Source organism: Lathyrus oleraceus, chromosome 7, assembly GCF_024323335.1.
Source record: "Lathyrus oleraceus cultivar Zhongwan6 chromosome 7, CAAS_Psat_ZW6_1.0, whole genome shotgun sequence".
In the NCBI taxonomy this organism is placed as follows: Eukaryota; Viridiplantae; Streptophyta; class Magnoliopsida; order Fabales; family Fabaceae; genus Lathyrus; species Lathyrus oleraceus.
In genome coordinates this window covers 513,692,377-513,710,054 of record NC_066585.1, presented here as the reverse complement: position 1 = coordinate 513,710,054, position 17,678 = coordinate 513,692,377, and the positions used below count along the sequence as shown (strand labels likewise).

Here is a 17,678-nt window from a genome sequence, read left to right as displayed (position 1 = left end):
CAACCTCGCTGGGGCGAAGGTTGAAGCGTGTCCTTCGCTAGGCGAAGGTATGTTCGCTAGGCGAACATGACAGTTCAGCAGACCCTGTTTCTCTGGGCGCAGGTGCCTTATGTGCCCATATTAGACCCTCGCTAGGCGAGCCATTCTGCTCGCCTAGCGAGCATGACAGCCCAGCAGAGGTCTATAAGTAGCAGGTGCCACTTTTGAGCACCATACCTAGTTTTACCTCATTTTTCCACTTTTGTACTTTTGTTAGATATTTTTACAGCGTTGTTCTTGGGAGCTTTTATGCCCTAATTTTCATTTCTCTTCATCTTAGAACCATCTTCTACAAAAAGAAGGTGGATTCCCATCCAACTTCGATTATCCGACTTGGATGTTGATCAACCTTCTTTCCTTACTTGCCGACCAAGCTACCATGAAAATGAGTAGCTAAGTCATCCATTTGTCAAGGTTAGATGTAGGTGATTACTAGCTTTGTGTGTAAATGTAAGGATCCTCATATGTAAACTCTTTAATGGTAAATATATGATGAAAACTTTGTTTCTATTTAAAACTCTTTGTGTTGGTTTATGATCGAGAGATGTTTACCGACTCTTGACCTAGGTTTTCATCCAAACTTGTTTGTTAGCTAGAGATAGTAATGAATGATTTTGTTCACCATAAGGTTGAACCAAAAAGTTGTCATTTTGATAGATTGTGTTCGAGAGAAACAATGGATCAAAATGGCAAAACTCACAATGTGTGTTCGAGAGAAACATATTGAGAGGACTTTGTGAAATGATTTATCATCTAAAGGAGTTTATAAGATTGTTGACCGAGCAAATACATGCAAAGTGATCATTGAAACCTAACTTTGGCAATATTTCTCATTTATTCAAACCAAAAATTTTACCGCAATTTATTACTTTTTATGCAAGATAACTTGATTAAAACCAAAACCCTCTTGTTACATTGAGCTAAGATTAATACAACCATCGAACGGCGGTGATATCTTACATTCCCTGTGGATACGATAACAAAAACCCGACACGAAATATACTTTCAACAATAGCCGACTCCAATAGATCAATCATATACTCAGGTCTAAGTCACGGAGCCACGAAGACATTTACAAAGAAGAAAGAAAAGAGTCATAGAAGACTTTATGCTCATATATTCACACCAATGCGAATGAGCCATCATCAAATGCATCAAAACTTATATCTCAAAGGAAGTGAAAGGGGGACAAATACCCATTGTGGAGAAAGTGAACTCTTAAAAGGAAATGACTCAATCACCATATTTGTTGCATATTCTTTCATTCTCGGTGGGTCTCAAGATTCCCCAGTAGGAAGGTGGACCGAATTTGGTAAAAGTGTCATAAAGAGCATCCACTTTCACGAAAGCAGACACAATGGAAGAATAAACATAAACCATTAAAGAATATGGAATATTCTTCTGAGACTTGTGAGTAATCTTCTGTGATTTTTTACCCATAATGCACTAACTTTTCATATGCATGGAAGCAAGAGCGCAAAAGAAGAAGGTGGTTGCTAAACTAAGAAAGTGATTCAAATAAGGTAGTACTGACTCTTCAAAACCTATTATCTAGCATGCAAAATACTCTACCAAACGTGTCAAATCACTCGTACAAAGTACTCAACAATTTCAGTTCTCAAGAGTCATAATGGTGCTGCTTCCGAAAAGATGTTTTGAGGTATGGAGAATTAAATACACAAATTCGCAAAAAGTTGAAACGTATTCCTTTCGCCCATCCAAAGGTGAACAACGAGACAATCGACATCAAAGACTGACATAACAAGTCATAGTCTTGCTACGAACTAGTAAGGGCTTGTGGGCAACTGTTTTGAGTCGGTCATATCAACCCCGACCAATCATCAAGAAAGAACCACACTATTTCCAGAACCTCTAAGTGCATGAGATTTGCATCCTGGTGATTATAAATGATCTTATTTGCAAAGTGCATGCAAAGGCTATCCATAATTCCCTCCAAATAAATAGCTAGTTCATTATATATATTATATATATAATATATATATATATATATTATATATATATATATAATATATATATATATTATAATATATATATATATATATATATATATATATATATATTATATATATATATTATATATATATATATATAATATATTATATATATATATAATGCATCAAATTAAAGTAAATTTTTTGTAATTCAATTTCACTTTATTCTTCTCCTTCACATATTCACTTGAGTGTTAGAGTAATAACCTTTCATATTCTCCTACTCCACTGTAGCTGAAGCTTTGATCTATCGTCACCATCACTTTTTAATTCATTTCTGATTCTTAAACGGAACAATTAGTAAATTTATTTTTCACGAACTTATATATACATACAAACTCATACACTTCCTATTCACACTATTTTCATCATTTTTTTAAATGAGAAATAGACATGATATAATCATAGCACGACTCAATTGAAATAATTTACAATAAAATATTAAATTTGATGGAAGACAGAGCAAAATTCTGACTATGGATTAGAGTTTACTACATTCCTTCATTGGACAATGATTATATGAGCCACAAAAATCTATAAATTAAAACTACACACCCTTTTAGGAAATGCTATTGCAAAAATTATGGTTATTATACAAAATGCAAACATGCATGTATGAAACATAGTGATTTTTTTAAAAAAATAACCATTATTTTTAACTTTAATCTCTAAATAATCAATTTTTTTAAAAAAACACCCAAATAACCACTATTTTCAATTGATGCGTCAGTTGAACTGGCGCATCCAATTAACCTAGAAAGAGGCGCCATTAGCCTTGGAACATGCATGCAAAACCAATGCATGTAGGCGCCACATGCATTTGCGAATGCATGTGTGCATATTGTTAGCTGGGGATTTCGACGGATAGTTGAAGGTCTTTGGAAATAGTAAGTCTTGAGAATAAGCAAAAGATGACTGTGGCGAAGCTATTTAAATTCTCTTTATGGGTGAGCAATTCTTTGCTGTCGAAGCCTGGAACTTAGAAGATTTTTGGGTTTTTTATAAAGCTCCCTTCTACATGGGCGTACGTAAAGTCGAAGCTTCAAGCGGAAGTATTTGAAATTCAAACATAGCCGTTTCGTCAGACCAACACGTGGAAACATCTAAGATATGCAACGCTTGGGAACGGCGAACGTGGCAGTCATATATGTAAAGGCCGTTAGGGTCAAATTACTATAAATAGGGATCTTAGTTTTAGATTCAAGGTGTGTTCAAACAGATATACAGAAATTCACAAAATACACTCGAAGTACCGGAGCGAGAGAAAAGAGTTTTTACGCTGAAAATGTATGTATGAAGAACACCATAAGTTTCGTTCATGTTATATTTTTCATACCAATTGTTTAAATTAAATTATTTTGCTGCCTTCTTATCTGTCGAATTGCCTTTACTTTTCAGTAGTTTATCATCACTTTGCTTTCTGCATTTACATTTCGTCAAGTATTCATTTTCAGTACTTTCTCAAAACCTAAGGCATTTACTTCGAGTCATTTAATTTTTCCTTTCCTAATCTTTTCGTTATCTTTAAGAAACGTTTTAATACCAAGTTATCATCATTTACTTTGTTCATAAAGTCACAAGTTTCACTTAGAATCGTTGTCTACACACTTTTTCGTCATCTACAAATTAGAAACAAACTTAACCATGAGTCAAATCACCGTAATAATAATTCTTAAGACACATGTCCTAGGATCAATCTAGTTGATCCTGTGAGTTACCAAAAATATATAAATTTGGAAGACTAGCGGTTGTTTATCAGAAATCACTGGTAAACACATATGTGTATGCATCATTATCTTGAATCTTCAACTAATAAAACTTTACCTGGTTGTCCGCAAACTACACTAGATTTTTATAGATGATTTGACCCACATGACTACACTGTAATTTCTTTTATATTCTTTGTTTCAGATGTGAAAAATTTGATCGTCGAATTATTATAAACCGAGTTACTTCTGTGTGGCGAAAACAAAAATCGAATAATTGATGCTCAAATATTTCAGCTTCGTTATGGGAACTGATCATGTAATGTGGTAAGGAAGACATTTTTTTAATGTAACTTTAGTGTTTCTACTGATTTGTATGGGTACTGATAGTGGACGCATTGATCTGTTATTCGCATGCAGTTAAATAGGGGAGACGATGTATGTACTGATCACACAATTAATCTATAAAGATAAGACAATACAATGCAAAGAATCCATGTAGAAACAAGAAAATACAAAGCATGCACCTGCGAAGAATCTCTGCACTAAGAATCTCTTCCCTAAAACTACAAGCATGTACCTGCAAAGAATATGCCTCTGCCCTAATAATCCAAGGCAGTCGCCCTTTCCAATGGCACATAAAGCAAAGCATGCGCCCTAGCCTTATGCGCCTCTTCCTTGCATGCATAAAAAGGCATGCATGCGCCATTAGCCTTGGCGCATGTGACCATGCATGTCTTAAACAAAGCATGTGCTTACCCTTAGGCACCTACACCTATCTCACATACATGCGTCCTATCCCATACTTCACATGCTGCATAGTTATTCACATGCTGCAACATTATCTCATCTATAAATAGGACAATAACTTACAAGACTCAAGATATGCAACACTAATAATCAACCTCTACAACACTCCACCTTTACCACACCCAACCTCTACAACACTCAACCTCTGCAGCATTATGTTTTGACTATGGGTGATGAACATCGAGGAACAATAGACAATATCTCGACATTTGTATGTTATTACTTCTTCTTACTTATTTTGTATTTATTTCGTATTTATTTCTTATTTATGTTTTTATTGTATATTACTTATTCTTATTTTATTTCTTACTTATGTTTTATTAGGACCCAAAACGATTTCGATGTCGTGTACATGAATATGTATCCCACGATCCTTTGATAGAACCATATATTCGAGGATGGAGTTTTGGTAATCTCCTTAACATAGTCTCGTACTCGGTTGACTACAAATTTATTCTTGCTTTGTTGGAGAGATGGAGACCCGAGACCTACACATTTCACCTTCCTTTCGGTGAGTGTACCGTCACACTTGAGGACGTCTACATGTTGTTGGGTCTAAGTATCGATGGTAGAGTTAACCAGGATAACTCTATTTGCAATGAATTGTTGGATGCCCCTTTGTGCGACGATCAAGCTACGGGAGAGACTTCTGGTCAAGCTAGGGGTCAAGGTATTAACTTAAAATATCTCAAACAATATTATGCGAGTATAACATTGACCGAAGAATCTACCAAGTATGAAAAAATAATTACAGCTCGGTGTTATATTATGATTCTATTCGGTAATTTTTTATTTCCCGAAAGTACAGGTAATACGGTAAATATTATGTATTTACCGTTGTTACGAAACATAAATAAGGTAGGCACATATAGTTGGGGTTCAGCAGTTTTGACCCATCTATATAGTGCGTTGTGTAAAAATGCAAAAAATAAATAAAAATACTTGTACGTTTTATTCATGCGCATATTTGCTACAAGCATGGGGTTGGTCAAGAATGATGTCACTCGCCCCGGTAAACGAGAAGTCATTCATATTCCCCTTTGCAACAAAGTAAGTTTAAAACTTTACCATCTAATTATTAGACTTTATATTACAACTAACTCTAACTGATATTTTTTCAAATGTTTTTGACTTAGGTGGTTAGTTAGATGGATGGACTACAACGGGTGTCTGAAACACGTTGTAGTAGTCTATCGCAATCTATTGGACCATATTGGACCAGACGATGTAATACTCCAACAAAACTATATTTTCATTAAAAAATAATTATCAAGTTATTTATCATCTAATTAGGTCATATTCTTGTACAGTTTATCTGAAGGCCATGTCTAGGTCTTGATCATCAGGTTAACCATGATGATGATGTAGTTTGGACAATAAAAACACCAATTATATGGTTCACTAGTGTGGAGATGCACCAGAGTGATCGGGTAAAACTGCAGTTCGACATGCAACAACAAATTCGATAACCTCCGACATGTTTGAGAGATTGGCATCAACAAAGAGTCAATGCCCAATGAGATTATTTCGACTGGAGGGACTTCGCAAAAGAGATGTGTCATCATTGGAGGAATCGACGATAACACATCTTAAACGAACCATTCATATGGGGTGCTAGACCAACTCAACAATATATGGCATGGTTTAGGTCGGTTAGAATGCCACCGTTTGTGTTTGAGCCAAGGTATTTGATTGATCCACGATAACTAACTTCGTCATCATACGCCCAACAACAAGTTCCCGTCCAAGAACAATGCCAAACCACACAAACCTAACGATCAACCTTACATCATCACACTACCACATACACCTAACAACCAAACACCCAACCTCGCAACCCATTCATACCACACACCAAACCTCAAAACCAAGAATCAAACCCTACCCACCAACAACCATACACAGCCACCACAACAATCTCTAGCCCAAATGATTCATATAATTCATGCCATTGTAGCCTCCCACCAATGACCACTCAAACATCCCATCGCCACAACACCCAACCATTGTTTGACTATAGTACACCCCAGGAACCATTGATTAGTTTCCAAATTGATTCAATGTCCCAATTCGGGCAACCATACCGTCCACAATTCACCCAACCACAACGACCCAACTACAATAACATGGACACCGAACTCAATTACGGAAGCGCTGTTGGCGAGAATCCCCTCAGCTATTGGGAACAAATGATGATACATCTATCAAATACCACTGGACCTTCCATCGAACCTTCACACCAGCCACCATTGGATCATGTCAGCACTCAAAGATCCCAAACACCTTAGGAAAATCGTGGAAGACCTCGAAGACAGACTAAAGCGTCTGGATGTGGAACAGGGGGCGTTTCAATCGGGCGGGTCATTGAATTTCTTGTTAATTCCGTGTAATTTTTTATTGTAATATAAATATAATTTTTATTTTAAGTATTTTTTATTTATTTATTTGTAAAGTTAACATTTAAATTTTAAAAAAAAATTACAGGTGTAGGTGCCACATGCATTGGCGCATACACTATGTAGTGTAAGCATGCGCCAATGCATGTGGCGCCTATATGCATTGGTTTTGCATGCATGCGGCCAGAGCCTTGACGCCTTCTATGTAGTTTAATTGGATGCGTCAATTCAACTGACGCGTCAGTTAAAAATATTGGTTATTTTGATTTTTTTTCAAAAAAAATGATTATTTAAAAATTAAAATTGAAAATAATGGTTATTTAAAAAAATTCAAACATAGTCATGGTAAAAGTATGGTCAACAAAGCATATGACAAATTCTAGATATTCTGTTTTTTATAAGGGTATTGGTATAGTACTACATTTTTGAATAAGTTAGCGTATATAATTTTTGAAGAAATAGACTCAATTACTAACAAATATAATAATAAACATAAATTATTAAATAATACACTATCAAAATTAAATGGTATTTGAATAAAATAAAAAATATATTAAATAATGCACAAGAAATATATTTGAATAAATTAAATCGTATCTGAAAAAAAAATTAAAAAAAGAGTGAAAAGAAATCAAAATGAACTACTAATTTATAAAGAAAAAAACTATTATAAGAAATGTATAGTGGAAATTTGAAAGTATGACAACATTCTCAAGTAGCTCTAATTCATAAGAAAGAACCAGTTTTTGAAATAGAAAAAAACTGAAAACACACCGCATAAAGGAGTGTTTAGAATGTAATAGAGAGTATAAAGTTTTGAAAATATAAATCTTTTTAATATCTTTAGAAAAATAGAAAATTTAAAAAGATTACTATATATACAATTATTTTCGAAAATTTATGCGATCTCTTTCAAAAAAAATGCATGTGATTATGCACGTTATACAAAATGTTTGATATAGAATTCATTAGAAAAATAGAAATTTAAAAAGATTACTATATATAAAAATATTTTCTTCACTAGAACTACTATATATGCACATAGTAACAAATTGCATGAACAAATCATCAATCAATCTCTATTTTGATTTATTTTTTTGAAATCACATCATGGACATTGTTCTTCGTTGTATGATTTTTCTTATAGGAGTTTGTTCTCTTATGGTAAACCCTTGTTACTGCCTCAACCGTAAATTGTTTAATGTTTCTCAAATTCAAAATGATAATAATCAATGGCAAGGGGCAATAGCTACATGGTATGGACCTCCCAATGGTGCTGGATCGGATGGTATGTATTCCATTATTGCATAACAACATATGCTCTTTTTGAAATGAAATATAATAAAAGATTAATGTATTTGATTTATTTTTCAATCTGATATATAACTATTTGTTGTTCATATTTAAATTATATTGATAAATATTTATGTATTAACATTTTTATTAGACCAAAGTGTAAGTTTATAATTTTATAATTTTATTTTTTTGTAGGTGGTGCTTGTGGTTATACTGATAGTGTAGAGAAACCTCCACTTTCTAAAATGATATCAGCTGGAGGTCCATCTCTTTTTCAAAATGGTGTAGGATGTGGTGCTTGTTATGAGGTTCATGCAACTCTTGATTTTCTATATAATTATGTTTTATAATATTGTTGTTAAAACAAGTCAAATAAAAATATATTACTAGATTTTCTTGTAAAATTTTGTCTAGAATATATGATTTGTCACTATAATTATGCTACAATAAAAAAAACATTTAATGAATCCTTTAACATATTATTTCTATTATGAAAAAAATCATATAATTACTTACAAGATATTTAACTTAATTAAAATAATATATTGCAATAAAATGTCTCATTAAATTTTCAGGTGAAATGCACAGAAAATAGTGCATGTTCAGGAAATGCTGTGAAGGTGATGATAACTGATGAATGTCCTGAATGTGTAGAATCAACTCATTTTGATTTAAGTGGAACCGCTTTTGGTTCCATTGCAAGATCGGGCATGGATGATAATCTTCGTAATGCTGGAAAAATTAATATTCAGTATAGAAGGTAATATTCTAAAATTATGAAATAAAGTTTATATTTACTTTTCAATTGCTGAATCGTTTTTGGACTTGTAGGGTTGCATGCTCTTTTGGAAATTCAATAGCTTTTATAATTGATAGTGGAGCCAATCCATACTATTTTGCTACTGAAATAGAATATGCAAATGGAATTGGTGATATTGTACAAGTTGAAATAACCCAATCAAACGAATGGCTTTCAATGAGACGATCATGGGGTGCAAGATGGGCTTTGAACTTAGGTTCACAGTTGGTAACTCCATTTTCTATTAGACTCACAGAGAGTGGAAATGGAAGTGAGAAAACTATTGTAGCTGAGAATGTGATTCCAAATAATTGGCAACCTGGTCAAGTTTATCGGTCACTTGTTAATTTCTAGTAGAAATAATTACAAAACTTAATCTTAAGTATTGTATTTTGCATTATATTAGGGAGAAATATTGATTATGTTAACTTCTAGTTTTGTTATTCTAAGTCTATATCTAGTTGTTACATGACATTGCAAAAAAAATGAATGAATAAGTTATTATATTCCCAAGAACGAACGAAAGACCTTTTAAAATATTACGATTGTCATAATAATTTACACAAAGTCCATGATCATATTCCCTGGATGAATAAGTTATTATATTCCCAAGAATGTTAAGTTCTTGTGTAACCTTTTTTATTCTCCGAACTATTTTTGTCTATCCATTTTGTTTCGAAAATGCACAAGGAGGGAGTCCATGATCGTATTAAGGTGATTCTCATCCATAATATTTAACAACGATGAGTAGTCCTCTCCTTCCTCAATGTCAAAATGCAAGTAAATAATGACCTATGAGTATTTGACTCTCATTCTATTCACTACAAATTCTTCCACGCATTGATCGGATTAGGCTGATTAGCATAAAATTCATTTACAAGTTGTGAGTTAAAGTGCACGGGGTGCTTGCAAATTTTCTTTAAAATATACTTTGTTATGGATCTTCTTACATCATCCTAAAAATCCAAGTTTTATTCATCAACATTGAAGATGAAACCGCTTTCGGTGTCGAAGTTTTTTTTGTATAAAACAAAGGTGAAGTGATGGAAAATGTCACTATTGACAAACACTTCATTCAAACTAAAGGTTGCATCATTTATTTCATGAACAATCTTAGCGTTCTTTCGAGATGATATATTGTAACAAGGCATTTGCGTAGATTAATTTTTAGGCTTTAAACAAAATGTTTGGGAATTGAGAGAGAGATGATTCATAAATAAGAGTGAAAATTTGAGAAAGACGAAAGTGTGTGGTTTTTGTAGGAGTTAGGAATTTGAATTTGTTTTGTTAAAATTTGAAAAGGGGAGTTTTAGTTATTAGATTATAGCGGTTGATGTTGATCAGATGGATGTGGTGAAAAAACATGACACGCACATTTATCTCTCTCTCATATATATATATATATATAATATATATATATATTATATATATATATATATATATATATATATATATATATATATATATTATATATATATATATATATAAAGTGATGGTGATGTTATAAAGTAAATAAAGATGATGTAAAAGTGATGTGATGAAATCGAGATATGAATATATTTGATGATGGCCTTTGGATATCAATTATTGTGTCTTGTGTTGAAGATGATACTATTAAGAAGTAACCTAGACCAATACGGGGAAGATTAAACGTTGGGGGTTTTAACGTTGAGATTATGTTGCCAACAAATAGGTAGGATCCGACAAATCTAATATAAGTGGGGAAGTACTCCTAATGAGTAACGCACGTGTTTAGACTGAGTAAAAGGTACACGAGGACAAGGAAAACTTAATGAACTAAGGTCACTCTACTTTTTTCTTCCACCCACACGGTGGCATATCACTATAAACCTCATAACTAAGTACTTAGTGTTAAAATGGAATCAAATAAAGAGAAGTAATTGGCTTATAGGATTGGTATGATGCATTATCAAATAGAGAGAAGTGTTTTGTCGGATGTGACACGGTATCACTAAAGAGAGATTGACCATGTAACATTCTAAGCCCCAAAAACTTATAAATAAAGCATTACATGAGAATTTAAGGTGTCACCAAATGAAAATACTTCCAAAACTTATCAAGTCATTTGAAACAATGCAGGGAAAAAACATTTTTATAACAACTTCCTAAATAAGTTATAAACTCCAAAACGACAAAAACAACATCAACTTCAAAAACATAATGACTCTCGTCCCTGATGTTACACAATCAGATCAGTAAACCACTAATGTATTAAAAAGCAAATAAATAAAAGCGAAGATTAGCTCCAACAAGTCACTTTCCAACACACAGCAACAAAGATCACGCTTGGGTATCTACAAGATGTTCATGGTGGACAACATGAAGCAAATGGGGTGAGAAACAATATTAAATATAAACAGTGTAAATACATTCATTACACAATTAACAACAACATAGACTCACACCCATTCATAACGACATGCTCATATTCACAACCAATCAACAATATTATGAACAATCAACTACATATGCAAGAAAACATGTATGCAATATACTCTACAACTGACTCATTATGCATGTGGTACGATTTATGAACACTCAGGTTCATCTCGCTCATAAATCCCCATCATAAGACCAGAGCACATCAAATTGTTCCCATCATCATAGGTAACGCTTCACCGATTCCTATTTGGAACCAACTACTCGCTCTTGAATTACCACAATAGGACCATAGCACACCAAAATTGGACCGAAGTTCATACACCATGATGCATGACCCTCAACAACATGCATTATCACCATAAAGAATCACCAAAATCATCATCATGCATATTTCACCATTTATGCATAACTTCATTCACAATGTGCAACAATTAATCAATGTTACGAAAATCAATAAACACCACCAAACAATAACACGTCTTTAATTGCATATTCACAAGAATTCAATCATGTTAATTCATAATAACATCAACTCATCATTATGTAAACACAACGATTCACTAATCGATCATACAAGTTATTACATACATCCCAATAGTAGACATGTGACTACCATCCAATTATTTCACCAAGCACAACCATGAGGTAACTCTACATGTTAGCTTTCTAACACTTCAAACAACATCTTATTTGGACCTACGGAACGAAAGTTACGACCAAAATCGTCGGAGAATACACAAAACTACAAAACAACAAATTTCACAATTTGGCCTAAGACAATCAATTGTCTTTGGGTGACAATCGATTGTCCCCAAATATGGTTATCTACTTACTTTTAAAAAATCATGTTTCCAAGCCAAACAATCGATTATTCTTCTATGACAATCAATTGTCATATAAAATTCTTTTTCCAAAAATACATTGATGCAAACGATTGCACTATAATTACAATCATTGTCATCCTCAATTTTTCCAAAAATACCCTGATGCACACTACTACGAAAAATACATATAATGATGGTCATTACACATATAATGACGGTTGCACATTTGTTGTTAGGTAGTGTATGGTGTATGTATGTTGGTTTCCACAACGGGCATGTGACCGTGGTGATAAGCTAGACAACGTGTTACCTATCACAAAAGTTATATTAAACAACCATTGTGATATATATTTAGGTCATGTGTTCGAAACCTAACAACAGGAATTTATTTGGAATATAATTAATATTTCATCACGGTTATAGAAAATAACCGTTGTGGAAAGTACCCTGAGTTTATTATAACATATGTAGGTTGCTTGTTTTTTCCTACATCTCACTAAAAATATACAACCATTAAAATTGATGTAGAAGATAATAATTTGAAAAATTAAATTATTCTTGAAAAACAACTTAAACGAACCATTGTTTTCCAAATTGCATTCATACCGTAACTCATCTCTTGCTACTTAACACGTAGTATTTGATTCAATGCCCCAAGTTATGCAAAGCAACACTTCATTCCTAGTTTATTTTGCAAAGCATCAATATGTTGACTAATTCAAAATCATCATCATCGTTATCATCATCATTATTTTAATTAGCGGTGAAGATTATTATGATGACAACTATGAAGATGATTCAATTTCTCAACAAATTTGATGTTTTGCAATATAAATTAATAGAGAACGAATCGTTGCTTTGAAGAAACTGGGGCAATACAACAAGTTTTACGTGTTAAAGAGCGATAGATGAATTGAGATACACGTAATTCGAAAAACGTGTTTGATATATGTTTCATTTCAAATATAACTTAATTTTCAAATTATTATTTTTTAAATCATTTTAAATGAATTCATGTTCCATGAAGGGTAAGTGAAATAAAAAATCTACGCACATTATAATAAACTCAACAACAACATACATAAAAAATAATAAAACTTATCAACAACAATAACAACAACAACAACAACATGCACTTATCAACAACACCAACACAAACCATTTATGAACAACAACAACAACAATTAAATACATCAACATTTATCAACAAAACGACAATAACATACCTTTTATTGAAATGATTCATGGAATGATTTGAACTTGATCTACTTTGTGTTGCTATGAAGAAAAAATACAGGTCGAATGAAGCTTCCAAAATAGCTTCATACTTCTTATATTGTTTCTCCATAGCAACACAAATTAAACCATTTATGAACCACACAGTTCTCTTGAATCAAACTTCGAAATATAAACAACTTTTAGAATGTTAACCTATTTTGAAAAAACAAAGTAGCATTAACATAAACGGGACCATGACCCAAAAAGGAAGTAAATCATATCAAATTAAAAAACACTTTTTAAGAAGAACTAGTGTCATACATGGAACATATATGAAGAATGTAAGAAAACTAATGGAAAAGATTACTTTTTAGTTTTAAGAAGGTTATCAAGACAACTTCGTTGCATTGGAAGAGAGAAATGTAAGGATTTTATTTTAAGAAAAAATGAAGAATACATATCAATAGCATGGAAGAATACATATGAAGAAGAAGCCGAAAGAGGAAGCGGATGAACTTGATTACCTTTAAGTTTGAAGATGCTAATGAGGACGAGTTCGCTGCATGTGGAATATATATATAATATATATATATATATATATATATATATATATATATATATATATTATAATATTATATATAATTATATATATATATATATATATATAAACTTATCACCACGGTTGTTAAAATAAAAAGTGATAATATGCAAAGAATATTCACAACGGTTTCTTGTATTAATCGTGATAATAAGTATTTTTATTTTAATATATTTATAAGAATATAATGACAATCCTTTTTGTAACGAAAAAAAATAATTATTTGTGATGAGAATCTAAGCAAGTAACCTTTAATATATCATAACTATTGTGTTGTAGATCCGTCATAAAATATATTCTAATAAAATATTAAAAAATTAAGGCGAACAATATCAATTATTACCACGGTAATTTCGGCGGTCGTAGTAATATGGTTTTACCAAAGATATATTTTGTAATAGTGTGAATTGATTGCACTATAATGACAATCGATTGTCATCCTTAATTTTTCCAAATATATATTAGTGCAATTGATTGCACTATAATGACAATCGATTGGCATCCTCAACATTTCTAGAAAACTCAGTTTTCTCCATACGTTCATCATCCCCAAAACTCAATACATGACTCTAACCAAATTTTTCCAAAAATAAGAGACCCAAAATACGAATTAGACAATGAATCATGTTATCACAACCATCACATATTACAACACTTATATTCATCATGATTCGTAGCAATTCATCAACAATTTCATCAATAATCATGTACACAATTCAAGCACTCAAACATTCATCAATGACATAGTTTTATACATGCATAATCATGATAATATGAATCATGTTATAACAACCATCACATATTACAACACTTATATTCATCATAATTCATAGCAATTCATCAACAATTTCACCAACAATTTTATCAACAATCATGTACACAATTCAAGCACTCAAACATTCGTCAATGGCAGAATTTTATACATGCATAATCATGATAATACAAACATAATTTCAATCGTAGAATCACATATATAAATACAATTAAGCATCATATTCCAGATTTCCACACAACAACAATTCATCAAAGCATATCATGAAACCCTAATGAGAGCACTGACTTCTCTTCTCTACCTCATCATTCAAGACACCATTATTGAAAGACTTTTCTCCCTCTTACCTTAGATTTCTAACAACAATAGCAATTCAAATAGCTCATATGAATTCTCTCTTCAAAACCTAGTTCCCCTTCCAAATGCTCTTGTTTCTCCAGCTTCTTTGTTTTTACGTACTGACAAAAGGTTCTCTAAAACCTAATTTTTTTTCCCCAAAAACTTTTAAAATATGTAGTATTCTCATTACTCTTGCCTAATTATTATTATTGCCCAATTAATTTTCAAACTTTCTCCTCTTACCACATACTTCCCTCAAATCACACATTGACACAATACCTTTTTTATTTTTTACCAATTTCTCTATTTATTTATAATAATTATTAAAATGCTAATTATTCTAATTATTTCTAAATTATTCTACCAAGCTCTTCTATTCTCACCACATCCTACCATTACGAGTACACTCCAACAACACATATAATCACATAATTTTATTCAAAGACACACCAAACACCAAATAATTAAATAAAAATTCTAAATAATTCAATTGAATAAATTAATTGAATTTGGGATATTACAAATCTCTCCAATTTAAATAATTTTTTCCCTAAAAAATTACCTAAAGTAAATAGAGCCGGATACGAATCTCCCATCTGGCTCTATAGCTCCCAAGTTATGCTTCCACCAGTTGGTCCTCCCCACACTATCTTCATCCATGCAATCTCCTTATCAAACAACTGTTTCACTTTCCGATCCTCTATCCGCATAGACGATGCCTCAACAATCGGATTTTCTCTCAACCAATTCACGAATCACTTTCAGTCCAATATCTATTTTAAATTCAAATATACATCTAAATATATTTTATATCATATCAAATAAATTTATCTCGCTCGGATATCTAATTAGTTTAACTTAAAAGAATTAGGGACTTCACTTAATTTTAATTTTTGTTTTCTTTGCAAACCAATCAATATTGATCGGACACTTATTCCTATTGGGTCAAATTCTTCCTCCTTTACTCTTTGGAAACAATTAGACTCTTAACAAAAGATGAATTTTATATTTAGTTCATGATAGTATCTTTGATAAAAAAACATTTTAATAATTTAAAATCAAATGCACTTGTATTTAACAAAAGAGATAATAGTTTCTCATAATTAATATGGGTCAAATCATAATTTAAATATTTGTTAGAATACACAATCATATTTATTATAAGTGGATAAATATCTTGTCAAAGATTAAAATAAAAAGATTAAGGCATTAATTAACATCATACTTAAAAGATTACATAAGAATTATTTTAATTGAAATAATATTTTTTTAATAATGACATAAGATGCCCATAGCAAGTAGTTTAGAGCATCTATTCAAAGCCAAATTAATTAATTAATTAGTTTTATGTCAATCTCCTTTATCTTTTTTTTTCTTTCTTTACAAAAACACTTTAATTGAATTAAAAATAAAGATGCTCTGTCATTCTTCCATGCACCAATAGAAGCTGTCTTCGGTTGGTAAAGCTTCATAATCCACAAAAATAGAACTATAATAGCATGATATTAATCAATGAATAAAGAGACATATTAGCAGAAGATGGTCAACTTCAACAGAAGCTAATCCTTTCATTTTTTGTTAGAAAATTAATGTAATGATTATAACAAAAGACAAACACCTATCTTTAGGTGATGTTGGACCATGATTTCCAAGCAACTAGCCATTCATTCACACGCAAATGTATTCCTTTTGAGGCAACCGAAGGTAAATAGTTTGGTCTTTTTGACTTGAAAGTTCTTACCTCTTTTGATCTTTTAACAACAACAGTTGAATTGAGTTTTGTAAAAAATGTTGCTACTTTTACTAATTTAAGTTGTGAATGTGTCATTTCATGATGGAGAGAGCCTTTTAACCACTATTGTGCTTTTTGAAGAATCAAATGATGCGCAATGTTCCATAATCAATCATAATGATTGCCACTCTTTTAACTTGCTTATTGTTTAAGGAAATTCATTTGAGAAGAGCATGACTCCCTATGGTTGGTAAAATTGACATGTTCTCCCATTTTTTAGGTTGTACATGAATGTATGTTCCGCTCTCTCTTATTATTTTATTTTTTTGTGATTATAAAGGGAATGCCAATCTCTATCTAAATATATCATCTTAATTTTAAATTGCATGAATAACTATTAGAAAGCACACATTGAAAAGATCCTTTCACTCTCTCTCATCTCTTTTATACGCGGGCTTCTAAGTTTAAAAGAAAAATGAATTCATGGATAAATAAATGAGTTTAACATTTAGATTAATTATTTAAAATCTTTTGTCTCATGTTAATTCTTTAATTTACATTCTATTTAGACTTTTAGCCTTTAAATTATGATTATTTTTGTATTGTTGTTACATATGTTTATTTTGTCGAGGAGTTGGGAGAAGTTGAAAACATTAATGGGATGATCAATGCTCAAGGAATATAAGAGATGAAGACATCACATTTCCATTAAAAGATTTAAGTTATTAGATATA

The 17,678-nt window shown here is 31.7% G+C and overlaps 1 protein-coding gene across 1 annotated transcript; it reads left to right on the top strand.

The window, feature by feature from the left end:
- The first annotated feature begins 8,061 nt into the window (after window positions 1-8,061).
- LOC127105620 (putative expansin-B2) lies at window positions 8,062-9,550 on the top strand. The gene is made up of 4 exons (XM_051042810.1): window positions 8,062-8,251; window positions 8,455-8,567; window positions 8,835-9,019; window positions 9,091-9,550. The coding sequence occupies exons 1-4, from the start codon at window positions 8,074-8,076 to the stop codon at window positions 9,410-9,412; spliced, it is 798 nt and encodes a 265-aa protein (XP_050898767.1). The 5' UTR covers window positions 8,062-8,073; the 3' UTR covers window positions 9,413-9,550.
- The last annotated feature ends 8,128 nt before the right edge of the window (window positions 9,551-17,678 follow it).

Excerpts from the sequence above, each read along its gene's own strand:
- LOC127105620 (XM_051042810.1), top strand. The coding sequence starts at position 8,074 with ATGGACATTGTTCTTCGTTGTATGATTTTTCTTATAGGAGTTTGTTCT. Across the intron at positions 8,252-8,454 it reads CAATGGTGCTGGATCGGATG|GTGGTGCTTGTGGTTATACT; the intron begins GTATGTATTCCA and ends ATTTTTTTGTAG. Across the intron at positions 8,568-8,834 it reads GATGTGGTGCTTGTTATGAG|GTGAAATGCACAGAAAATAG; the intron begins GTTCATGCAACT and ends TTAAATTTTCAG.